At 41.2% G+C, this 23,720-nt stretch overlaps 12 protein-coding genes across 12 annotated transcripts; 2 read left to right on the top strand and 10 right to left on the bottom strand.

The window, feature by feature from the left end:
* NEHOM01_1604 (uncharacterized protein) lies at positions 1 to 1,986 on the bottom strand (the record flags this gene model as incomplete). Its single annotated transcript, XM_051490482.1, has 1 exon — positions 1 to 1,986. A coding segment is annotated over one exon (1,986 nt), but the record flags the coding sequence as incomplete, so codon positions are not given.
* Positions 1,987 to 2,399: 413 nt separating this feature from the next.
* Positions 2,400 to 4,685, bottom strand: NEHOM01_1603 (uncharacterized protein; the record flags this gene model as incomplete). The annotated part of the gene is made up of 1 exon (XM_051490481.1): positions 2,400 to 4,685. One exon carries the CDS (start codon positions 4,683 to 4,685, stop codon positions 2,400 to 2,402), a length of 2,286 nt encoding a protein of 761 aa, XP_051346441.1.
* A 576-nt stretch (positions 4,686 to 5,261) lies between these two features.
* On the bottom strand, positions 5,262 to 5,801 carry NEHOM01_1602 (uncharacterized protein; the record flags this gene model as incomplete). The annotated part of the gene is made up of 1 exon (XM_051490480.1): positions 5,262 to 5,801. One exon carries the CDS (start codon positions 5,799 to 5,801, stop codon positions 5,262 to 5,264), a length of 540 nt encoding a protein of 179 aa, XP_051346440.1.
* Positions 5,802 to 5,813: 12 nt separating this feature from the next.
* NEHOM01_1573 (uncharacterized protein) lies at positions 5,814 to 6,035 on the top strand (the record flags this gene model as incomplete). Its single annotated transcript, XM_051490451.1, has 1 exon — positions 5,814 to 6,035. The coding sequence occupies one exon, from the start codon at positions 5,814 to 5,816 to the stop codon at positions 6,033 to 6,035; it is 222 nt and encodes a 73-aa protein (XP_051346411.1).
* A 473-nt stretch (positions 6,036 to 6,508) lies between these two features.
* NEHOM01_1601 (V-type H+-transporting ATPase 21kDa proteolipid subunit) lies at positions 6,509 to 7,102 on the top strand (the record flags this gene model as incomplete). The annotated part of the gene is made up of 1 exon (XM_051490479.1): positions 6,509 to 7,102. One exon carries the CDS (start codon positions 6,509 to 6,511, stop codon positions 7,100 to 7,102), a length of 594 nt encoding a protein of 197 aa, XP_051346439.1.
* Positions 7,103 to 8,187: 1,085 nt separating this feature from the next.
* On the bottom strand, positions 8,188 to 12,591 carry NEHOM01_1600 (myosin heavy chain 9/10/11/14; the record flags this gene model as incomplete). The annotated part of the gene is made up of 1 exon (XM_051490478.1): positions 8,188 to 12,591. One exon carries the CDS (start codon positions 12,589 to 12,591, stop codon positions 8,188 to 8,190), a length of 4,404 nt encoding a protein of 1,467 aa, XP_051346438.1.
* A 707-nt stretch (positions 12,592 to 13,298) lies between these two features.
* NEHOM01_1599 (transcriptional adapter 2-beta) lies at positions 13,299 to 14,375 on the bottom strand (the record flags this gene model as incomplete). The annotated part of the gene is made up of 1 exon (XM_051490477.1): positions 13,299 to 14,375. One exon carries the CDS (start codon positions 14,373 to 14,375, stop codon positions 13,299 to 13,301), a length of 1,077 nt encoding a protein of 358 aa, XP_051346437.1.
* Positions 14,376 to 14,928: 553 nt separating this feature from the next.
* On the bottom strand, positions 14,929 to 16,116 carry NEHOM01_1598 (uncharacterized protein; the record flags this gene model as incomplete). The annotated part of the gene is made up of 1 exon (XM_051490476.1): positions 14,929 to 16,116. One exon carries the CDS (start codon positions 16,114 to 16,116, stop codon positions 14,929 to 14,931), a length of 1,188 nt encoding a protein of 395 aa, XP_051346436.1.
* Positions 16,117 to 16,775: 659 nt separating this feature from the next.
* Positions 16,776 to 17,318, bottom strand: NEHOM01_1597 (uncharacterized protein; the record flags this gene model as incomplete). The annotated part of the gene is made up of 1 exon (XM_051490475.1): positions 16,776 to 17,318. The coding sequence occupies one exon, from the start codon at positions 17,316 to 17,318 to the stop codon at positions 16,776 to 16,778; it is 543 nt and encodes a 180-aa protein (XP_051346435.1).
* Positions 17,319 to 17,896: 578 nt separating this feature from the next.
* On the bottom strand, positions 17,897 to 20,449 carry NEHOM01_1596 (uncharacterized protein; the record flags this gene model as incomplete). Its single annotated transcript, XM_051490474.1, has 1 exon — positions 17,897 to 20,449. The coding sequence occupies one exon, from the start codon at positions 20,447 to 20,449 to the stop codon at positions 17,897 to 17,899; it is 2,553 nt and encodes an 850-aa protein (XP_051346434.1).
* A 426-nt stretch (positions 20,450 to 20,875) lies between these two features.
* On the bottom strand, positions 20,876 to 22,015 carry NEHOM01_1595 (tRNA-dihydrouridine synthase A; the record flags this gene model as incomplete). Its single annotated transcript, XM_051490473.1, has 1 exon — positions 20,876 to 22,015. One exon carries the CDS (start codon positions 22,013 to 22,015, stop codon positions 20,876 to 20,878), a length of 1,140 nt encoding a protein of 379 aa, XP_051346433.1.
* A 741-nt stretch (positions 22,016 to 22,756) lies between these two features.
* Positions 22,757 to 23,260, bottom strand: NEHOM01_1594 (uncharacterized protein; the record flags this gene model as incomplete). Its single annotated transcript, XM_051490472.1, has 1 exon — positions 22,757 to 23,260. The coding sequence occupies one exon, from the start codon at positions 23,258 to 23,260 to the stop codon at positions 22,757 to 22,759; it is 504 nt and encodes a 167-aa protein (XP_051346432.1).
* Positions 23,261 to 23,720: the final 460 nt, after the last annotated feature.

The following is a 23,720-nucleotide window of genomic DNA, read 5'->3' as shown; positions in this document are numbered from 1 at the left end:
GGAGTTGAGTTGGTTAGTGGGGGGTAGTGGATAAGATGTTGGGTTGAGTGGAGTAATGGTTGGTGATAGTTTGAGGGTGGTTGATAGTTTGAGGGTGGGTAGAAGGACGTTAAAAAGGAAGAGGGCGATGCGGCGGGATTTATCTTGGGCGAAGAGGAAGAGGTAGTGGGTGAGTTGGTGTTGCTCGGTGGGAGTTAGTTTGAGAGTGCGGGGAGTGAGTTTGGCGAGAATAAGGGAGTAGGGTGGGTCTTGGAGGAGAGTGGGACAGTGCTGGGTTAGTCGGGTGAAGAATTGGCGGCGGTGGATGTAGCGTAGGGAGAGAAGGATAAGGGCATCGAGACGGAAGTATGAACCGATATCTCCGAGGAGAGAATGGGTGGTGTAGAGTTTGAGTGCGGCGAAAAGGGCTTGCTTGAGAGGTTGGGGTGGGAGAAGATGGTGGATGGTTAAGGCGAAGAGGGAAGGGAGTGGAGTTACTTTGGGATGGGTGATGTTGGTCTGAGTGGGAGGAAGAGTAGGAATTGGTTGGTGAGTGAGTAGGGAAAGGGCTAGGCGGCAGGCGGGTGCGGAGATAAATCGGCGGAGAAGTGGGAGTAGCTCTTTAGTGTCATGGTGATGATGGAGGAGAGTTTTGATAGTTGAGCGGACAAAAAGGTTCTTCTTGAGTGCTAGGAGAAGAATAGGTGGGGCGTTGGGTGAAGAAAGACCTTGCTGTCTAATTAACTTAATTGCGAGTCGAAGGAGTTCCAAATGGTGAATAGATGTTTGGTTGAAAAGTGTTGGAGATAATTGGGCCATGATAGTAGTGGGTAGATGGTGGAGAGATGATGGCCGCTCAGTAGGTGGGAGAAGAGCTATGCGGATGGACGCTATACGATTGAAAGGATCGGACCAGTTGAGTTCCCAGGTGGTGGACTGGGTGGCTGACCAAAGGGCGATGCCTAGTTTGATGCGCTTGGGATGACCTTCCGAGATGGGTAGGTGGGCATAATTAGCGAGGAGAGAAAGTGGGACTTGGAAGAAAGAGAGTAGTTTGCGGGTAGGAGGATGGGGAGCAGCTAAAGCATCCATGATGGTGAGGGCTTGTGGAGAAGGATGGCGGCCAAGATGTTCGGTTAGAATGCCGCGGGCTGACCGTTTGATGGGAATACTACGGGAAAAGATAACTAGAATGGCTAGATAAGGTAGGTGTGTAGTTAGGCCTTTTTGAGTTAGGACCCAAAAGATAATCAGTAGGCCATTAAGGACATTTTCATTAGAGGATTTAGTTAGAGTTCGTTGGATGATTAGGTCTAGATCTGAAGGTAGGTTAGTTAGATGGGGCATGCGATAAAGAAGAAGGGCGGTTAAAGCTAGAAGGCCTGGAGTGAGAATAGGGTTGGGGAGGCGTTGGTTGCTATCTTCTTTGAGAGTGGCAAGGGTAGTGGTTAGGAGAGCGGCGGGTTTGGGGAGAGCTTGGATGGTCCAAAGAGCGTTTAGTTTTGGTTCACTACTGGGATGGGCTAGAAGGTTGAGAAGAGCGTTGTAGCAGAGTGAATTAGGGTCCTGGGCGGTTTGAATGATTGCTTCAAATAAAGAAACAAGGGCTAGTGCTACTAGTCGTGACGAAGTATCGAGATCTAGGATAGTTTTAATTTGAGTTTCGGTAATGGTTGTGCCTTGGCGAATACTGGTGGCTAAAGCTAGGAGGCCAAGTGGTAGGCTGAGTTGATGATCAAGAAGAGTAATGGCAGTTGGTTGGATAGTAAGTGATCGAGTAGTTGTTGGTCTTTCTTTGATTTGAAGTGTTTGTCTGACCAAACGGGCATCAATACTTCCAATGACCTTATCTAGGCCATGCTGGGGGTAGTGGCCGCCTAGTTGATCGGCTGTGCGCAAGACTCGTTCTAAAGTAGCCGCAGAAAGGACCACTAAAAAGGGGTCAGATAAGCGTTTTTGTATTTGGAATAGTTCGTCTGGAGACAAACTCATGCATGTTGTAGCCATATTGTCAAAAAAATGGCATCAGTTGGATTAAGTTAGTATTGAGTTGGTATTGGTGTTGAGTTTGGGTTTGGTGTTGAGTTAGGTTTGGTATTGAATTGAGTTGGGTTTATGTTGGTTTAGGTTTTGGTTAAGTTAGTATGAGATTGTTTGGTTTGGTTTAGTGTTCGAGCTTTGAAATTCTAATTCTAAAGTGAACTCAACTTGAATTGTGTTTTGAACTGAAGACTTTCAGAATGTTTTATATAAATTGTGTTGAGTTGTGTTGATTTAGATTAGATTAGATTGGTATTCTTGGGTTAGTAGATTGAATGGAGTTGATTAAGTTAGTACGGATGAAATGTATTGTAACGTTGTAGTTGGGTTTGGGTTAATAAAGTGGACTTGTCGTTAATTTCTAGTTATTAATCTGTTTATTATAGGGAGTTAATTAGAGATTTGGCTGCATCGTAGTAAGGAATAAGGGCTGTGTTTTCAGATAATAGGTTGTAATGGATGGCGGTAAGTATCGCTGCTATATTTAAGACAATGATTACTAAACCAATGACAAATACTTTGATCATCTTATGATGTTTGCTTGAGCTAGAACGCACAGGCGCGGTATTGGCCTTTTCCTTGCAGAACCATCTACCGAAGACATCAATAAGAGCTCCGGCAACAAAAAGAGCTGCTGAGACAACCAAAATATGTGTTTGGAAAAGCGCACGGGCATCAAACGTTTGCTTCGTGAGGCATAGTATTGGGATGCTTAGGGCGAGGAGGGCTGATAAGAAGTAAAGGCCCCAGTATGTTCTTCTGGCGAAGTTAGGCATCAGTGAACTGGTTACAAATCTGATAATGAGAACGGCTAAAATAGAGGTTACTGCTAGTGCTAAGTAGATAGCAGCTATAATATAGCTGTGAGGTACATTTTGGGAACCATAGGAAGAAACAGAATAATACCAAATAATAGCCGAGGGAATAATGAGGGTTAGGAGTAGAAGGAGGGCAAAAATACAGAGTTGTTGTCTGCGGTGAGTAGTTAGGCCGGTCGTGAATGATAATTTGTATGTGATTAACATGATAGAGACAATGGTACCTATAACAATGATGATAATTGGTAGGAAACACAACACTAAGTTACTAGAGAGGAAACAAACATTGACCAAACTAACAAACGATCCGATAATAAACATCGGCCAGCGAAATGCTGAGACAGCTCCACGGCTAGTTTCATTATCCCAGGCCTCCTTAACTATCGACTCACTGACAATAGAACCGTGTGTAAAGCAGTCATCGAAATTATCTGAGCTTCGATATCGGGACACTATCTTTTTAAACTTATCAAAGTGTCTATTAGAAGCGAGTACGGTATATTTAGGTCCCTGGGCAGAGCGGTGGTGACATAGAAGGGTGGCCGCTTCAAAGGTAAGTTTACCCTCCAGATTTACAATCTCAGAACCAGTTTTAGAGGTGACCTCGCTTTGGGTTACAATAAAGGCGTTGTGTTTCTTATCATAAAAGCAATCAAGTTTGGCCTTAGAAAGGTTTGTGCGCAATGGATGTATGTAGTTAATAATAGGGCTCGCGCGCAAGGTCTTAAGACACGTCTTGTTTAATATAAGGGAATGTTCATCCAAGAAGTTGAATAGAGGAGCAGTCTTGGGGATAGATGTGCATTCAGGCCTTCTTCCACATTTAGCAAGTATATCTGGCGACAGACATACATCTTCCAATTGCTTTAGGTCGAGCCGACCCTTCTTGTATCTATTGTAGATATAGAAGGCAAGATTTTGGGCAAAAAGCTTATGAGATGTAACAACACCGTCCGGGCCTTTTCGGATGGTATCTGTATTTTGGCTTAAAACTGAATAGGCCATGAGCATATCTAAATAAAAGCTCAAGTTAAGTTGGCTTGCGGGCCATCGAGTCGATCTTAGCAGCAGGTTATCATGGCCCATACTAGTATCTTCTACAACGACATCTAGTCTTAGGTTAGCAGGTATCAGCATCAAGTCAGTCAAATAACAAATCACAAGCGTAGCTTTAGCTCTGTTAGATTCTCCAAATAATAGTGTATAGAAACCTTCATCTTCAAAGAAGCTAATCTTACTTCTGTAGGAGACATGTTGTGTTATACCAGTCAACGCATTATAATATGTTGATTTGAGATGGCCCTTGTCAAACATTGCTTGTATAGATTCGGCCCACGGAAACATAAACTTAGTTGCTAGAAATCTTAGTGCGGGGGGCAGCGTTTCGTTATTATTCTGCGTGTTACTTGGTGTAAGTTTGGATGCAGTAGTTGAAGTAGTTGTTTGGTTCAATTGAGGCATACTAGCTGAAGTATCGCGTGATGTAAGTTTGGATGCAGTAGTTGAAGTAGTTGTTTGGTTCAATTGAGGCATACTAGCTGAAGCATCGCGTGATGTAAGTTTGGATGCAGTAGTTGAAGTAGTTGTTTGGTTCAATTGAGGCATACTAGCTGAAGTATCGCGTGATGTAAGTTCGGGTGCAGCAGTTGAAGTAGCTGCCGGATCATGCGAATGACTAAGACTTGTCTTATCATCTTCCATTGGCGTAGTTGCACTAGACTTCAATTGGCTACCCGCCGAAACATCAGTGGAGCTTCCAGCGGATACACATATTATCCAGTTCAAACAAGCCAGGCCTAATACTAACCATAATTTATGGATACCAGTGCGTTTAATCAAAACAAACATGTTAGTTTTAAAATTACATCAGTTTAAATACAAAATTACCAAAATAGGAAAATCACTGATCCGCGAATTAAAAGTCTGCCAAAAATCAACTATCCCAATTCCCAGCAATTCTTGCCACTATAAGTCCAAATCAATTCAAGACCAGCACCACTTCTATTCTAAAGTGTACCTCAACATCGCCTAGATCTTTATCAGAATAACTTGGGTTAGGATAGTGTTGTGATAGGTTGTGATAGGTTGTAATAGGTTGTAGTGGTAGTATGATATGTTTAAGCACTTAAAAGAGACCAGAAAGAAAACAACAATCTAATTGCAGCAAGATCAAATTAGAACTTATAAAAACCCAATACCAACTTAATTCAATACCAATTCAACTTAATTCAATACCAACTCAACTAACTCAACTCAACACAGCTAAACTTCTTTATTAGTACTCACTTAGGAGTTAGGAGTAGATTAGGCCAATTAATAGCACCCAACAGACTCAACAGACTCAACTCAACCAAACCAAACCCAACACTAACTCAACTCAACTCAAACTCAAACTCAAACTCAAACTCAACTTAACCAATCATATTATGGCACAAAGATAGAAGGATCAATTACTTCAACGGTTTGAACCATATGAAAGAAGTCTTCCTTCTTCTCAAGGGCTAGTTCTCCTTCTCGGAACATACTAATCACAATATCTGACATCTGGTACTTACTAATTCCAATCAAAACATTAACTTGTCGTGGTTTCCCATCACTACGGGCAATTTCACCAATAATATGCACACAAGCCCAAGGCTGACTATCAGATGGCCATTCTACTTCTCGTGGCACACCCCGGCACTTATACTTATTAGCAAAGATGTTCAAAGACTTGGCAAACTGACTAGTACTATACTCAACCAAAAGAAGTTTTGGCTGCTTAATCTCATTCATATCCATAATCTCTTCAATATGCAGATCTATCTGCTCTTTAGGCTCCATTAAATCAATAATTAGAAAATCATCATAGTTATCTTGATCACAAACAAACATATACTGGTACATTTTAGCCGCAATCATATCAGAGATATCGCGATAACCCGTGGGAACTCGAATGTCAAGGCTCTTATTATAGAGGAGCATAATATTTTTTTCATGGAGGAGACTAAAGAGCTTCTTCTCTATCTTTCCGATGCAAAAGACTTTATTTCCCGATTAGGACATCTTCGCAATAAATTGACCGAAAAGGAAAAGAAAATCAAAGAGAGTACATTGGGTGTATCAAAAGACGAGGCAAAGGAAATGATTGGTATTCTTAAGCGTAAATTGGTTTGTTTACAAAAATGGGGTCGTTTAGTTACGACTGATAACCAATAAGTATGATCGGCAAAAGACAAATAAACAGTCTAACCCCTAATTATAGTCTATTTAAGCCCAACGGTTTTGACAGTTATCATGGATAAGAAGAGCTTAGTTAGAATTGGCGGTGGATTTATTGTTGGATTTATACTGGGAGGAGTATGTGGATACTTCCTTCCTGGATTCTTTGAAGATTCAGAAATAACTAAATTCCGGGAAGGCCTTGCTAAGACCAAGGCTGAGAAGGCCAAGATTGAGAAGGAGAAGGCTGAGAAGGAAAAGGCCGAGAAGGAGAAGAAAACCGGCTAGTTGGTTTCTAAATAAGTGACGACCAAAACATCAGTAAGTAGTGGTGTAAACAAATACAAGAAGAATGTTGAGATTGGGTAAGGACAGAGTTGGATATAACTGACTACTAGCCCAAACAAAACGGTAAAGCACTATCTGCCAAGTGTATCTTTATGAATAAAGTCTGTCTTTACTTTTTTGCTATGGAAAAGCGGCCTACTTCGTTTATACAGAAGATATCTCGTCTGGAAGTAATTGGATTAATTGGACTAGTAATAATTGGGCCGATTTTAAGAGGAATAAGACGAGTTCTTGATGCGAATCCGTGTGCGCCTGCTTATATTGGCTTGTTTTTACCGGTTGTTTTGAATTGTATTGGGACTTCAATTGGGATTGCCGTGATAAGTCGGGCTATTTCTGGAGCAAGTATTAGAACACCAGGAATTGTATACAAAGGTTTGATTGGGATGGTTATTTGTGAAGCTAATTTGATATTTAGTTTGATGTCTTTCTTCTTCTTAAAAGATCGGGCAGTTGCTATCTTTGAACAAGGTTCGGAAATAGAGTTAAAACACGTTCATTCGGCTTGGGCTTTATTTGGTAGTGGGATGATTTCTGGGATGTGTGGGTTGATTGGCTCGTTTGGTGGGGCTATTGTTAATACGGCCTCAACTGTAGCATTAACTGGGAGTTCAAAGTGTTTTTCCAAACTGATTAGTTTACAGATGATTGTTGGTGGTGTAGGAGCATTAGGATTGATCTTATCACTATCTTTGCTTAAGCTATGTGCAGATTAAATTAGGTTTAGTATTAGTTTGAGTGGGTTTGGTATTTTGTTGTTATTGGTGTGTATGACTTATTGGGTTAGTATTGGATGAGTATTTTGTGATTGTTAATTGGTAGTGGATGGTAGTAGATTAGGAAAGATAGCAACTAATGAATAAACAGGATTAAAATGGTACTGAATTGAATTGGGTTGGGTTAAATTGTTCTATTTGTAGTTGTAGTTGTTTGGAAGTTATCTATTATTTTAAAGACGGTCTTTATTTGCTATAACTAAGAGGTAGTAATAGTATTGGGTGGTAAGATTTCTAGACTAAAGCACTCCGACGCACTACTTAGTAGTACCAATACTAAACTAATACTAAACTAATACTAACTTAATATGACGTCATCTTATTTCAACTCAACTATATTTGCTTAATAAATGGTCTCAACACTTATTTAAAGGAATGTCTTTAATAGAGTATGTATTAGTTAGGATTGAGTTAGTACAATAACTTAACTTAACTCAACCTAAATTAACTTAACTTAACGCAATAAGATGATATTAAGTTTGGATTAAAATATTACCCAATTAGGAAATAAATAAGAGTAAATGAAGTGATTATAAAACAAAAGGTCTCAGAGTAAGCCTCGTTCTGTTAGGATAGAACTATATCCTGGCAGCATTACTATCAAAATGGCGAAATAGCACTTGCCAGCAGTTAAGCTTGCATTCCTGCCAAATGCCCGAGGACTTTCCTCAGAGGTTGCCCTCCGCAGCTGCCCACTGAAACCAACAGGGACTCAAATTCTTTCTCAAACTTAACTTAGTAGTGAGTAGTGAGTTAGTAGTGAGTTGAGTTAATAGTGAGTTGGGTTGGGTTAAGTTGTGACTGGGTTGAGTTGGGTTGGATTGAGTTAGATAAGATTATTTAAAGATCACAATCAACAATCTTATTGTAACCTTATCTAAATATCAACTTAAACAATAGCTTAGCTTAACTTAACTTAAACAGAATATAAACTAGACTAAGTAGATACTTTATTAGGAAACTCGCAGTGATTGCTAAGAGTGGGGGTTAGTGCTGAACTAAGATGATTGGGCCTGGGAAGTGGCTTAATCATAGTTGGCACAAACTGGCTGGTCCTCTGGTAAATCTGAGGGAAGCTCTTTGAATGCACTGAGTTCCAGCACTAAAGCACGAAGCTCAAAAGATAAGGACTTTTCTCGTTTGGCTGAAGTTAGCAACTGCTCCTCCAAACGAATGATAGCTTTGCGCGCTTCTGCTTCTTTCTCAGTGGCTCGAGTAGCTGAAGTTTCGGCTCGTCGTGCTACTGATTGCGCTGATATTAACTCTCGCCGGTGTGCTTCAGCCCTTTCTCGCTCCTTTTGCGCTTCATTACGCGCCTGAGCTAGCAGACCTTGCACACTAGCATCCCATTCCTTCTTGTCCTCTGCATGCTGGTCAAGCATTGATAAGGCATCGGCTAGTCTCTTCTGTAAAGCAACTACCTCGGAACGAGCACTTTGAGCTTGAGCGGCTTCTCTTTCCTTATCACGAAGTTCTCGTTTCAGCAAACGAAGTTCAGCTAAGCGCTCCCGCCGGTCCTTATCAGCTGCATCTTCGGCCGCTTCAAAACGATCGCGTTGGGCACTCATTTCTGCTTTGGTCTCACGTAATAGCTCGGCCTTTTCGGCTTCCAGAATAGCTACCTGATCAGTCGCCCATTTACAAGAAGCCTTAGCATCAGCCATTTCAACACGAGATCGGTCCAATGAACTGCGTATTTGCGTCACTTCCGTTTCTGCCCTAAGCAACTCATCAGTTAGTCGACTGATTTCCGCCCGATAGATAGCTAAAGTATCCGTTACAGCTACAACCTCATTAGCCACCCGCTCCAGCTCAGCCCGAATTGCTTCAGTCGCCGATGTAGCCTTAGCTAACTCCGTAGTTAAATCTTGGCGGAAGGAAGCTCTTTGCTCAGTGGTCGCTGCTGTTGCTTCGTTAGCTTGGGCCAGTTCAGTCAGGGCATCTTCTTTCTCCTTAAGTGCTCGGGTAAGAGCCCGTTGTAAATCTTTCTCAAGGGTTCGTTTGGCAACTAGAGCTTCTTCTGCTGCTTTACGTCGTTCTTTTTCAGACTCCTTAGCCGAGATGGCTTGTTCCAGAGAAGTAGTGGCACTGGCTAGATCTTGCTCAGTTCTTTGTAACTTCTTTTCCAGTTGAGCACTTGAGGCCCGCATTTTGTTGATCTCGGCCGTGTATTTGTTTTGAATTTCCAACATACCACCTAGCTTATCATCAGTTAGGGCTAAGTACTGCCGGCGCAAATCATTATACTCCTCTTGAATATTAGCAATCGTACTCTGGGCTGTAGCTAGTTCTTTACGAAGGGCAGCTATGTCCTCAGAATTATCTTTGCCAATAACAGGTGCAGGGGCTGGAGTAGGTGCAGTTGTTGCCCTCTTAAAGGCCTCTTCTAAACGAGCGTACTTCTCGCGCTCAAAAGATAGTAAAGAAGCCGATCGAGTGGCTTCTGTCTCAGCGGCTTTAAGGGCGGATTCAGTACGCCGGCGTAAAGATTCAGCACTAGCTACTTCGGCTTGCATTTCCTCAACTTCAGTGGCTAGTTTCTTAGCTCTATCTTCGGCAAAAGTCCTTTCCCGTTCGGATATTTCTTGACTATGCAAGGCGGCGGCTAGTTCTTCTTGTTGTTTCTGTAGATCGGTTTGAACGGTTTGTGCGAGTGTTTCGGCGGTTAGTACGCGTTCTTTCAGAGCATCAATTTGGGTGAGAAGGGGAAGGGCAGTGGAGGAGGCGGCTTCTTCACGGGCACGATGGGCGGCTTTAGCTTGAACTTCCATATCACGGCGTAGTTGTTCAGTCGCTTGGGCAGCTCGGGCCGATGCTTTTTGGGCTGCAGCTACTTCTTTAGCCGCCTCTTCCCGCTCAGTTCTTAAGCGCGTACTGAGAATCTCAGAGGCAGCTCGGGCGGCGGCTGCTTCTTCGGAAGCACTGGCTAGAGCGGCTTCAGCTCTGAGCTTAGCCAGTTCGGCCTGTTGAACTTGGGCTTGTAATGCAAGAAGTTCTTCTCTTTGTTGCACAATGGCCTTCTCCTTTTCACGCAATTCGTCTTCGGCCTTACGTACTTCAAGGAGAGGTCTGATCTTCATGCAAAGCTTCCACCAGGACCATTGCCGAACACTAGCAAAGATCTTAACGTTCTTTTGTAGAACAGCTAGAGATTCAGCTCGTTTCTTATCTAGTTGTTCACGATTCTTAAGCAAGAGTTGCCGCAAGCGCTTTTGAACTTCCAAGACTAAGCCTAAGATCTTAGCATTCCGGGCATCTTCCAGATCGGCTAGTACACCTTGGCGCAGGAAAAGAAGAGTCCGACCTAAACGGAAAAGACTAGCCGGGACTTGTAACTCACTTAAAAGCAAGGAAACACCTTGTTCTGAAGGAGCAAACCGTCCGGAAAGACTAGCCGGGGCAAGTAAAGCGTAACGACTAATGAATTCATGGAAAGGAACACGAGAAGGGAAACCTTGTCGGGAAATTCTTACACCCTCCAGGACACCATTACATCTAAGCTGATGCAAAACCCGGGGAGCTTCAAATAAGCCCGGAGTCTTCTTATTATTGGGGAGAATACATCGGACAAAATGAGGGTTCGTTTGCCGCAGCATATGCAAGAGATTGTTCAGTTGCTGGCGATGGCGTTGAGCTACCGTTCGGAAACGAGTAGCTGCTAGGGAGGGTACAGCTGAAGCAGGAACAGGACCATCTGGACCCAATAGTAAACCAGCAATAGCTTCATCTAAAGGATCCTTATTCTTAGCAATCCAACCCGGCTCACTATAACAGACTGAACCTGCATAATGCTCAATCATAAACCCATCATTAAGTCTTGGCCTAGAAAACTGACTAGATCCCTGCCAGACTGAACTGATCTTAGCCAATAAACGTGCATCAGATCCACCAGGCACAATACACTCTTCATCTAAGACTGAAAATATACCCGAACCACTTGCTTCTAACAAATCAATTGTCGGTTGTAAATCCAACCCAAAATCAATCATACTCCATTCTAAACCTTCATTCAAGTAGATTTCTTGTTCAAGAACAAACATACGATGGTTGAAGAATTGTTGTAACTTTTCGTTAGTATAGTTAATGCAAAGCTGTTCAAAACCATTCCGCTGGAGAATTTCAAACCCAGCAATATCCAGGACACCAATATAAGAAGTAGATTCACTCTGAGGTTTTAAGGCCCGATTAACTAAGAAGACTAACCAGTCAAATAAACGTTCGTAAATCACTTTACAAAGTGAAGCTAAAGTATAATTGGCCTCTTCAGCCGTTCGACCGTGTACGACCATTTCATTACCCGCCCTAATCCGAGGACAAGTTAGAGTTTCCCTAAGAATTTGTGCATCTACGCCTAAGAACTCAGCTGCATGACTTAAAGCCTCCTCACCACTCGTACTTAGTTGTAATTGACTGGTACCTTCTTGGAAAACAACTTCACTAAGATGAATGATAGCAGCTAGAATCCTAAATACTCGATTTTGCTCAGCCGGTTCCAAACCCAGAATATCCATAGCAGCCGTTACTTGGGCAAAATCTGCACCTATTACTCCAGCACTCTTAAGTTCAGGAATAATCCGGTAAGTCTGAGTACTAGATAGGTATAAGCTTTGTAAAAACTCGGCACTAGCTGTTTGTAAGAGGGCATAGAAGATATGGTAATTACGTTCACCTGGAGTCTGTTTAGTCACTCGGGAGGCTTCTAAAAGGTACCTTTCAATGGAAGCACCAATTATTTCACCAGTCCGACCAAACTCAATCTTAATGAACTTCCCAAAACGCGAACTATTATCATTACGAGCAGTTTGGGCATTACCAAAGGCTTCAAGTAAAGGATTACTGGAAAGAAGTCTTTCTTCCAGGAGTTTAGTACTCTGTAGCAGATTACCACTGATTTTAGTTAAGAAAGTAATGGCATGTTTGGTGTTTTCAGTTTTACCAGCTCCAGACTCACCAGTAATAAGAATAGTTTGGGGTCGTTGGGAATTGCGCATAAGATAGTAGGCTTCAGAAGCAACGGCATAGATATGGGGTGGAGCATCTTCTCGCTTATAAACTGAAGAGTAGCGATCAATGAATTCTTTCGTATAGACTGATAGGTCTTTATAGGGATTGATAGCGACTAAGAACAAGCCAGAATAAGTATACTGTAAGCCAGCTAAGTATCTTTGCCTGAGATTGTGCAGAATACTTGGTTCATTAAGATAAGATAAATGGGCCATATTTTCAACTAAATCAAACTTAGATGGATTTGCTTTATGGATACTTCCCTTATCCACTGTGCATTTAGACCCTTCAACTACTAATTGAACACTTTCATCCATTTCTTCAACAATTTTACCAATACGATAATCTCCTTCTTTAGAAAGGAGCCAAATGAGTTTCTCGCCTTTAGCTTGGCACTCAGTAAGTGTTTCTCTTTCCTTATTCATAACAATTTGCAAAATTCTTTCTTTATATAGGTATTAGATTGGCTGGGAATGAAGATAAGCTTGGTTTTGATTTGGCTTTTGTTTTGATTTGAGTTTTGATTCGTTGTAAGATGTCAGAATGGCGGGTTTTAAGGTTATTCTGGGAGTTTAGATAGAGTTTGGGGTTAGTATTGGGTTAGATTTGTGTTTTTGACCCTATTTTACCAGAAATGGTAAAAATTGGACTAGAAAGAATAAAGTGGCCAAACTCAATATGTTTTTGGTTTAAATTGGTTTAAGTGGTTAGTATTGAGTTAGTATTAAGTTGGGTTAGTATTGGGGGGGTGTGTAATAAATGGTGTATAATAAGAGTGGAGTTCAATTTATTGATTAAGAGACAAGTTGTTTGGGTTGGTATTGAGTTGGTATTGTGTGTGTTTGGATTGGTATTAGAATGTAAATTGGATTGGTAGTAGATATTCAAATAATAAACATATTGGGTTGAGTTGAATTGAGTTAAGTTGAGATGTTGAAGAGTGGTTGAGTTTATGATGTAATTGGGTTTATTTAATATTTACTTCAGTATTAGGTTGGTTTGGATTGGATTGAGTTGAGTTGAGTTAAGTTAGTATTGAGTTAGTGTGTAGTGCTAAAGTGTCTTAGATAGTAGTAACACAGTAGCAACACAATACTAACTCAATACTAACCCAATGATGTGGATAGAGAGGCTACTCATTGGTGATCCAGCCGTTTTGGGCGAAGAATTGGGCTAGTTGGGTTAGTTTGGGCTCAGACAGACCTTGGAAGAGTTTAGTCAAGGGAATACGGTCCTTTTCTGGAGTGAACTGGTTAATGACAGCTGCCTCTTTAAGAAGAAGATAAACAGTCGGGGTAATGCCAAGGGATGTACAAAGAGTATGCTCATTAGTATCAAGAAGTTCGGGTTGAATCTCTTCGGTGAAATTGGAGATGGTTTTCTTGGTTTCGGGGCGATTGGCTTGAGTATACTGCTGGATTAAGTTTTTGATCTTTCTTTTGATAGCTATCTCTAAGTAGAGACCTTGAAAGAAAAGAGCGAAATCGGTTGGGGACATAATTTTGATAAGAGGCTTTATCTTAGCCAGTAAGTCTTTCCCAGGCGTACAAAGCGTCTTCTCTAGTTGCAGACGTTTTTTAGCCTGTAATAAACCCTTATCTAGAATAAGAGAACGAAACTGCATTCTTTTCAATAAAACCAAATGATAAGCATCTAGTAAAGCTTCTTTCATCTCTTTTTCTAGTTGTGTATCTGTTGGTGAAAAGGTCATTTCTTTGATAACCATTTCAGCATCATTATTATACTCTAATTCAAAATCACCTCGTAAAGGCATGTATCCAGAGATCTCCTGGGAAAGAGGATTACTTTGTAGATCAGTAACAGGAGGACCTTCTAAAGGTGCATTTGGATTAAGATGGAATAATTGGTAGAAATGTTCTTGTGTTTCTTGAGGAGATTTACGGCCAATATACGTAGATACATCTTCCCAGTTACCAATACCATGAATAATAAGCCCATCAACGAAAAGAAGTTCTTCAAGGAGTTGCCAATCAGAGAAGTCAGCTGGAAAGGAGAGGTTTTTGACTACTCGGTAGGAATGATTGGGTTGGTGCTCATTTATTTGAACCTTTTTAAAGAGACAGATTGGACAGATATCAATATTACAAACAGTACATTGCATCCAGAGTGTAGTTGAAACATCCATTAAACAACCATCACAGCGAATAAGACAAGCATTGCCTCGGTTTTTGGAATGAGTAACAACCATAAAAAGAAAAAAGACTGGTTAGGTTAAGTTTAGATTAGATTAGATTAAGTTGTATTGAGTTGTGTTGGGTTAAGTTTAGAGTGGGTTAAGTTTAGAGTGGGTTGTGTTATGTTTAGATTGGGTTAAGTTTAGATTAGATTAAGTTGGGTTTAGTTTAGTTGTGTTTAGTATTTTATTAGATTAGATTGTTAGAATTACACATTGCAATTCAAATACTAAACTTAAACCAACTTAGCATTGGGTTAGTATAGACTTAAGTCAGTCGGTCAGTCAGTCAGACATTAACTTAACTTAACTCAATCTAAACTCAACCAGACATAAACTTAACTTAACTCAACCAGACATAAACTTGACATAACCCAATCTAAACATTAACATAACTCAGTCTAACATTAACATAACTTAACTCAATCTAAACATTAACTTAACTCAACTCAATCTAACATAAACATAACTTAACTGAATGGGACAAGAAGAAGTAGATATTTAGATGTACTTTATATGCTTAAACTAGTTTTGGCAGTGGTTGGGTATTGGCTTGCGGTTGTGGGGATTAGTAACCGAACTTTGTGAAAATATCATCGGAAACGATAGTCTTATCAGCGATAGAAGTGGGCAGAGGTGCGCTAGTGACACCGGAGAAGAGCCGGTGGAGGTTGTCGGATTTCTCGTTTAGCTTCACGGTTAGTAGGTCTGAAAGTTGCTTCCGATCTATTGTTTGTGTCTTTCGGAGAAGTTCGAGAGTATGGTTGAAGAAACCGGGTGTGACGTGGCAGCTGTTCCATTGGCCGATTATATGGAGACTAAAGTAGACAGTTAAAAGAATGATTGTGCCAACGAGAGCAATATACAGAATGACCCGAAGAGGGCGACTGCCGAACGAAAACTTTCTTGCCATGCCGTAGGAACTTCCAATCATGAACATGGCACAAATAACTAGAATGCTGACTAGGATGACCGGGATTTCAAATATTTGGAAGAGTGCAAAACAGACCTTGCCAAGTAAATTCAGCACAACAGGAATGATTGATAATGCTATAGTGAAGTAGAAGATGATTCCCATCACTGAATTGGCCGAGGCTTCATCGCCTAGTGTGCCTGGTTTTCTAAATAATGCATTCTTGCCTGACTTGTTAACGCCATTAGAAAAGAAGCCATATATGCTTATGATAACGGCTAATACAATGGCAAATACTGTAATAAGACCAAACATAGTTTGTTCGCCGGGATTAAGTGCGTAGCTGTAGTTGTAATCAAAATGAAGGTCGGTGCTGATCTGATAGATGTGCATGTAAAATGCGGTCTTGATAAAGAGTAAGGATGGTATAAATAAGAGCGCTGCTTTAGCAAATGGCCAAATATAGGCAGCAATTATCTGCCAGCCGTCCATAAGGATTTCTTGTACATGTGCTTGGAAATCTGGTGCTGGATCGCGTTCATCTAAAGGGATGTAGCGGAAATACCTTCGAATACGATGGATGATTGGCCACTTGGGCTTTTCGGCTGGTGATGGGTACGAGTTGTTGTTGCTGTTTAGGATTGTAATAAACTGTGTTTGTCTTTGATAGTTGTAGTCTTGGGTATTGGTAAGTATGGTGCGTGTGTGGCCGTATCCCGTTCGAATTATCTTAGCGGCATCAAATCGCGTGTATTTGTTCAGCGGAGAATCACTAGGAAGGGTTGCTTGGCTATCTACAGACGTATTTGGTTGTTGCAACGGCAGTTCTGATGTAGAAGTCATTGTCTGCCAATTTTTTCCAATTAGAGATTTATAGCTGATTTAATCAACAAAATTGGATTGGGGTTGGGTTGTTGTTGGGTTAGGATTGGTATGGGTTGAATAAAGCTGGATTATTCAAGGAAGTTAGGCTGATGCTGTGGTGATATTTGTTTTGGGTCGAGTTATTTGCTTGGTAGACAACTTATTTCCTTTTGGGGAAAATTGAAATTACCATAAAAGGAAATAATTGAAATTATGTTAAACTAGACTAATTGTAGTGTTGTCATACGATCACTACTTAGTACTCAGTACACACTACTTAGTACTTAGTACTCACTACTTAGTACTTAGTACACACTGCTACTAAGACGTAGCTTTAATGAAATCGGGCTGTTTTAACTAAAGTAATTTTATATATCTTATCTACAATCCGAGATGACGTCATCATCACTCACCCCTTTATTTACTTAATAAACAGTACCCACACTTATCGCAAGGAATATCTTTAATGGGGTATGTATTGAGTTAGAATTGAGCTAGGATTGGGTTGGGATACTGACTAAATCTTATCTAAATCAGAGAACGCCCCTCCTAACAACACCAACTCAAACCAAACCCAACCCAATCCTAACTTAATCCTAACGCAACTTAATACTAAACCATGTCAACAAAATGCCTCTTTATTCTAACTTGGCACAAAGGGCGGTCAGTCGAGCTTCGGTTTTGCTATCGATGACTGTTTCTGCGGACAGGAAGTCTCTTATTTTAAGAGGGTCCTCGTTGGCCTTAATAAGTAGCTCTTTGAAGTTGGGAAGAGTGTTATCTAAAATAGTCAGAAGGAAAGCAATCTTGGGGAGGGCAGTGGGACGCGTTCGCGATAGTGCTAAGCACTCACTGAAAATGTGGCACTTAACTAACTCTTGAGAGATAACAATCACGTTTTGGGTCATATGTCCTAGCAGAACACACATGTTGGCCTCAACTCCAGGAACGTGAATTAGTTTGACAAGATCTTTCATCTTCGCCAGAATACTAGGCGCTGTTGAAACACTGGAATGAATAAGCATGGCTTCAAGACCATCAATGTACTCATTTTTGGTCTCAATACTGTTAGAAGGCTTTTCAATGTTTTCGATGTGTAGACTGACTGCGTGTGCGTATGGATCGGCAAGAATCATGCCTATTTCTTTCTCGGTTATAGTCTCTTCAATGGCTTTGTCCATTATAAGGGGAAAAGAAAATCACTTGAGTCTTTTCTCTGGTCCATCTCGATTGATCAAGTTGATCGGATATCGGATTGGGCTGGCGTTTAGTTGATTTGAGTTGGCTTGAGTTAGTATTTGGTTGGTGTTTAGTTGGTGTTTGAGTTAAGTTGAGTTGGGTTAGGTTGTTATTTGAGTGGGTGGATTTTAGATTGAGGTGCTGTGACATGGGCTACACGGGCGGACTTATTTGTCCTTGCTAACCTCAGCTGTTTATTGGATTGAGTTGGTGGTTGGATTGAGTTAGATGGTGCTAAGTCGTACTGAGAAGTAGTTATACATAGCTGAAGTAGCTGGTCTAAGGGAAAGTATAGGTTGTTTTGATATTAGAGATACAAACAAAAAGAAACTGGTCTCAGCTGAATCTGAATAATAGTCCAGTGAATTGGTGTTAGTATTGGGAGTTGAGTGAAGGTTGCTGTAACAAAAGATTGGGCTGGGTTATAGCTATAATAATCTTTATTGCCAGACATTACTCTATGTACATAACTTATTAGAGCTGGCATTAGAATAAGTTGTAGATTGTAGTAGACTTTGGCTTATGTGTAAAAGTAAACTCCAATCATGGCAACACCAACAACCACAGCACATATATACATGGCCGCAACTTTGAGATCTCGATTGCACCGACCCTGCATGCAAACGCCATTCCAGCCACAGGGCGTTCCGTTTTTGAAGTAGCGGCCTTCGATAAAGACGGCTTCGCCTTTGAGATTCACGCACTTCATCGCACAGCCTTTGTGTGAAGGACAAGAAGAAATGATTCCCATTCGGTCCCCGGCAATAGTGCACTGAATATCGCGATTGATGCACATTCCGCTAGTGCAATGGCCAATTGAGCACTTTTTGCGATTGGGCATAAAGACGGGTGCTGGACACTTTTCGCTCATTCCATCGCAGATAGAATCTCTTTGGCACTCATTAGCCGCCGAGCGACAGATAGTTCCGGCAGGGGAAATTTGACACTTGGTGCAGCACTTGCTGTTAGCATCGGAGCAAATAGCCCCGGGACGAAGCTTACAGTCCGGGGTACAGCATTCGTCGCCAAAGGGGCCGGCATCACATTCTTTGCCCCTTTCCATGATACCATTACCACAGACGGGATAGGGCATAATGGTTTCGTCGGCCTTTGGCATTTGGTATTCTAGCTGCGACAGAATAACGGACATTTCCCGTTGGGATGGCGGCGAGAAACAAAGAAGCCCGGGTGTTCCACGGCGGCTCATAATGTACTTGAAGTTGCAGTCGCAACCCTTGCACGGATGGCAGCCGTAAGAAGTGACCGTGGCGTCTTTACAAAGCTCTTCATCGCAGTCGTGGAAAAGTCCAAGGTTGTGCGCAATTTCATGAGCAACTGTGATGAACTGGTTTTGAATAAGCACACTGGCACTGATGTTCTTTTGGGAGTGGTAGCCAATATTACCGGTCCAGGCCAGTCCGATCTTTTTGTTGGTGATAAGATCGCCTGTAAAGAGGTGGTAAAGCATACAGTCCTTGTTCTTGTGCCGGCGATACTCAGTGAACTGCTCTAACTTCTTAAGCAAATCACCAGTGCTGTGGTACCACTCAGCCTTTTTGTCAATGATAATATCGTTTACATAGAGAATGACATTAAAAGAGCGTTCGTAGATGCTGCTGGTCGTATTGATGGTTTCAAGCGCGAATAAAATAGCAGCTCGTAAGGAGCCGTTTTTGGCAATAAAGTACTTGTCTAAGGCAATGGCAATTGGAATAGCTCGTGTTTCAACTGGAAACCCGTACTCTAAATTAGGAACGATGGCATTCTCTATCTGGCTTAGTTTGGAGTAGAAGGGAATGCCAAAGTAGATCTTCTTTCCTTTTCTAATGATGCGATTGGCGTGTGGCATTTCAGTGGTGACTGAAATGGTTCCATTAAGCTTGTCCTTGACCTTCTTAATAGTTTTGACTCGAGTAGTTGTTTGTGTGGGATTAATAGGCGGCTCGCGGGCCATAACATCTTTGGCGACAGCTTCGGCAGTGTATTCCAAGAGCGAATTGCTATCCTCCACTTGGTAGTAGTGGTCCTCGTCCTTGAAGCCGGCTAGATCACTGACTTCTAGAGCTTGTTCAGCCGGAGTATTATTAGGTTGGTTTACATTGGGTTTGGATGTGTTGTGTCGGGTGGGAACAGATGGTGGCAGATGGGTAGATTTTATATCTGGATAGACCTTTTGGCCAGAAAATGGTTGGGGTTGGTCTTTTGAATTACTTGACTTGCTTAAATCGATGCGATTCAGTCGCTTTATATTACACTCTTCACATTTGATTCTTTGGTTCTCGGGGTCGGCTAAACCATAGCGCTTTGGCGGGCTGGTTGCTAAATCTACCTCGGAATAGCTCTTCTTACTGTCCTGTTCTGTTGTAGCGTGGATGCTTATTGGCCTCCACCAGAAAAGTAACTTCTGCAATGACTCAGGCATGACGTCTTTGAGCTTCTCTAGAATCTCGCCGGCCTTGCCTTCTAAGGTATTTCCTGTCTTGCTTTGATTTTGTGGTCGGCCAAAGTACTCTTCGACTCCTTCTAAGTAGTCCTGTTTGATTTCGTCATCGCCAAGGTTCATTCCGGAATCATCCAGCATTATGCACTCATCTAGAACCTCATCATCGGCTCGAAAAGCCACCAAGTCACTTCGTTTATCCAAATTATCGGCCTGGCTGTACAGAAACTCTTTTGGCTTGATATGAATAATTCGATGTTCATCAATAACTACTCCACTCAGTAAATCACTACCCAGTTCCTGCATTAGCCACCCCTGCGGTTCTTGAAAACTCTCTTTGAGCTGATAAGGCGTGCTTTGACCCGTAGCCGCACTTTTCTTTGTGTAAACTACTCGATAGGCATTATAAGAATTGGTTCCATGACGCTGCCGGTTGTCTAGCTGAATCGTAGTGCTATACATATCATTCTCTAAAACAAAGCAAAGGTCTATTTTACGATCCGGCCGCTCTATACGAGTCACATCAACCACATTTGGCCGATAAGACTCCTTTATATAGTAGCCCATAACAGCTTTAATCAGGAGAACCATAAATAACATAGTTTCTCGAGTACCTGGGTCCTTATATTTCATTTTAAATTCCATTTTAGCCCATTGGGTTATATTGGGAAAGACTAATGAGATCTATGCTAATATACTTCGGAGCAATCTATAATATGCATAGGTCTAGTTAGGATTGGGGTGGGTTAGTGCTAGGATTGGTTAGGAGCGGGTTGGTATTGTGTTGAGGAAGACTTTAGTTAAGTTTGAATTTATTGAAGATACCTAAATGTTTGTTTTTGATTATCGATTGGGTTAGTCTTGAGTTGGCGTTAGGATATATTTGGTAAAATATGAAGTTAATGAGGCTGTAAGTGGGTTAGTATCCTATTCTCTGCTGCCCACATAAGTTAATCCTAACTCAACTTAATCTTAACCTAATACCACCTTAATCCTAACCTAATACCACCTCAATACTAACTCAATACAATACTAACTCAATACCAACTCAATGGAATGCTAGGTAAGCTGGGTACTATCTGAGGATGAAATTGCTGGGCTAGCGCTGAAATAGGGTTCTATTAAAGGAAGAACCTGATTGGGTGCTAGATGAATGCCTGCAATCTCGGCCAGGCGTTGTTTGTACTTTTTGCAGCCGCGTTTGCCAAAGAGAACGGGCTCAATTGGCTTGAGATCAGCCCGGGTGCAAAGGTACGAAGTGGTGGGGCTAGGTTGAGTTAGTATTGGGTTGGTATTGGTATGGGGTGAACTTTCCTGGTCTGAGTGTTGTGATGAAGAAAGCTGGCTGGCTTTGGCGACATATTCCTTATCTAGTTCATAGAAAGCATGCTGGTTGGCTATTCTGGTAGACAATGTATTGAGGTACTCGCTGATAACAAGGAAGGGAGAAATGGGCGGCCGGCTGAACAAAACAGATTCTAACTCGGCAAAGAAGAAAGGATCCTCCATGGGTTTACGTGCAAGCATAACACCATCTAACTGACCAATAAATGGAATAATTTGGTTTATCTCTCTTATCCCACCATTGAGAATAATCTTAAGCTGTGGAAAGTCTCTTTTAATCTGCAGAGCATAATCGTATCGTAAGGGCGGAACTCGTCGGTTTTCAGCGGGTGAGAGTCCATTAAGAAGGCACTTCCGGGCATGAACATAAAAGGTCCGGCAAGGTGATTGGGCTACAATTGTACTAATCATTGCCTTAAATGAATCGTAATCTTCAACTTGGTCTAGGCCTATACGGCACTTGACACTCATAACTACACCCGTGCTTTGGTAAACAGCTTGGACAATAGCCGCAATGGTTTCGGGTGTCTTCATGAGAACAGCACCAAAACTACCACTTTTTACTCGATCACTAGGACAGCCACAATTAAGGTTAAGCCGAGTATATCCTACGGACACTGCCCGAATAGCAGCCTGGGCTACTTGTTCCGGTATAGATCCTCCTATCTGAAGAGCACAATGTGGGGTTGCTAATCCGATCTTTTTTTCCAACATAGCACTGTTCATGTGCAATAAAGACGTATCAACAATCATTTCGGTAAATACGATAGAGTTGGGCGAAATTAAGCGCATAAACCTTCGGTACTCGGGTGTAGACACACCAACCATAGGAGCAACCGCAATCTCAAACGACATTCCGAAAAATTTGCCTAGTGTCTAAATAGGAAGCGGTTTATTTGGGTTCAAAAGAGTGAAAGGAATGCCTGGCTAGGTTGGACTAAGTAAATTAGCGTATTATTTCTAAGTTTAGTGATAATCCAAAATTACCCAAAAAGGAAATTTAAAGGAAATATGAAGATGATATATAAAACAAAATAAAAGTAAACCCTTTCTTATTCTAAAAGTATCCCTTTACAAATAGATTTATATATTTACATAGATATACTTATTGAGTTGAGTTGAGTTAGTATTGAGTTGAGTTAGGATTTGATTAGTATGAGTTATGTTACTGAGTGGCAACACTTCGTTTTCAAGCAATACTAAAGCAATACCAATACTAACCCAATAGTCATATTAGATACTCTTCAGATTATTGAATAAACCATCAACGTATTGACTATGACGTGTACAACATCTAAGATTCCATGTTATAACATCAAATTAAGATCTTTTTAAACCAATTCCTTTATGTATTTGTAGTTTGGAGTTGTATTCTACCAACTCAACCCACTACCAACTCACTACCAACTCAATGGAACTGCTGATGAAGAATAAAGATAGATTGACTAGTGCTTATCTTCAGTGAAACATACTGCAATACAACACATAACTTATACAATACCAATACAATCTAACCCAATAGTGGTAGACACTTTGAACACAATAGAAAGATAGCCATTAGAATTTATTAGACTGATTCATTGCAATCATCTGAAATTAAGGAGCTAAAATAGAACCTTGAATCATTTGCAAGAGCTGGTCTTTGCTAAGCGCACTTCCTCTACTATCCTTAACACGCAGACTGTTATTCTCGGCTAGCTCACAGACTTGAGTGGTTGGCAGGGCTCTAACTCCAGTGGCTTTAGCCAACTCAGTAGGCCCGTTAGTTGGAGACTCAATAAAGAAGTGTGCATATTGCGGGAAAGCAGCTACAAAGCCGGCTAAGGTGCCCTTGTACCCCTGGCAAGGCATACAACTCTGGCTGGTATAGACTACAATAGCCTTAGTTAAGCCTCTAGAGCGCATTACAGATATTAAAGAATTGATTTCACTTGCTTGTGGGAAGTTTAGAGCCATTTGTTGGCCATTAGTTTGATTTGTCATATGCATATTAGGATTAGAATAAGAATTAGTCATTTGATTATAGTAGTAACTAGCACGAACAACAAAAATAAAATTTAAGAGTAGATAGGCTAATCTTTGATAGTTATTGCGTAGCATTGGGTTGATTTTGGGTTAGTTTGAGCTAGTATATATGCATAGATCGTATATCTTGATTAGGGAAATTCAGTTCGATCGATCTTTTTGATGGTCTTTTTTATAATTAGATTGAGTTGGATGGGGTTTAGATTAGATTGAGTTTAGATTGGATTAGTATTAGGTTTGAGTTTGGATTAGGATTGGATTTGGGTTAGATTAAGTTTGGTTTGGATTGGATTTGGATTTGAATTAGGTTTGGCTTGGATATGGCTATATTAAAGGGTAGGGTTAAATGTAAATGCCAAAGAGGCATCAACCCCACCCAACCCAATACCAACCTAATACCAACCTAATGCCAACCTGTTTATTAGACTAGAAATAACTTGGGCTATTGTTGTGCTAAATACATTCAATGACCTATTTGGCCGGGTGGTTTAAAAGTTGCAAATGACATGTAATATAATGGAATAAAGGTCGATGT

Source organism: Nematocida homosporus, assembly GCF_024244095.1.
Source record: "Nematocida homosporus strain JUm1504 chromosome Unknown 4493, whole genome shotgun sequence".
In the NCBI taxonomy this organism is placed as follows: domain Eukaryota; kingdom Fungi; phylum Microsporidia; genus Nematocida; species Nematocida homosporus.
The sequence above is the reverse complement of the archived record's forward strand: the minus strand, read 5'-3'. Positions and strand labels throughout refer to the sequence as shown.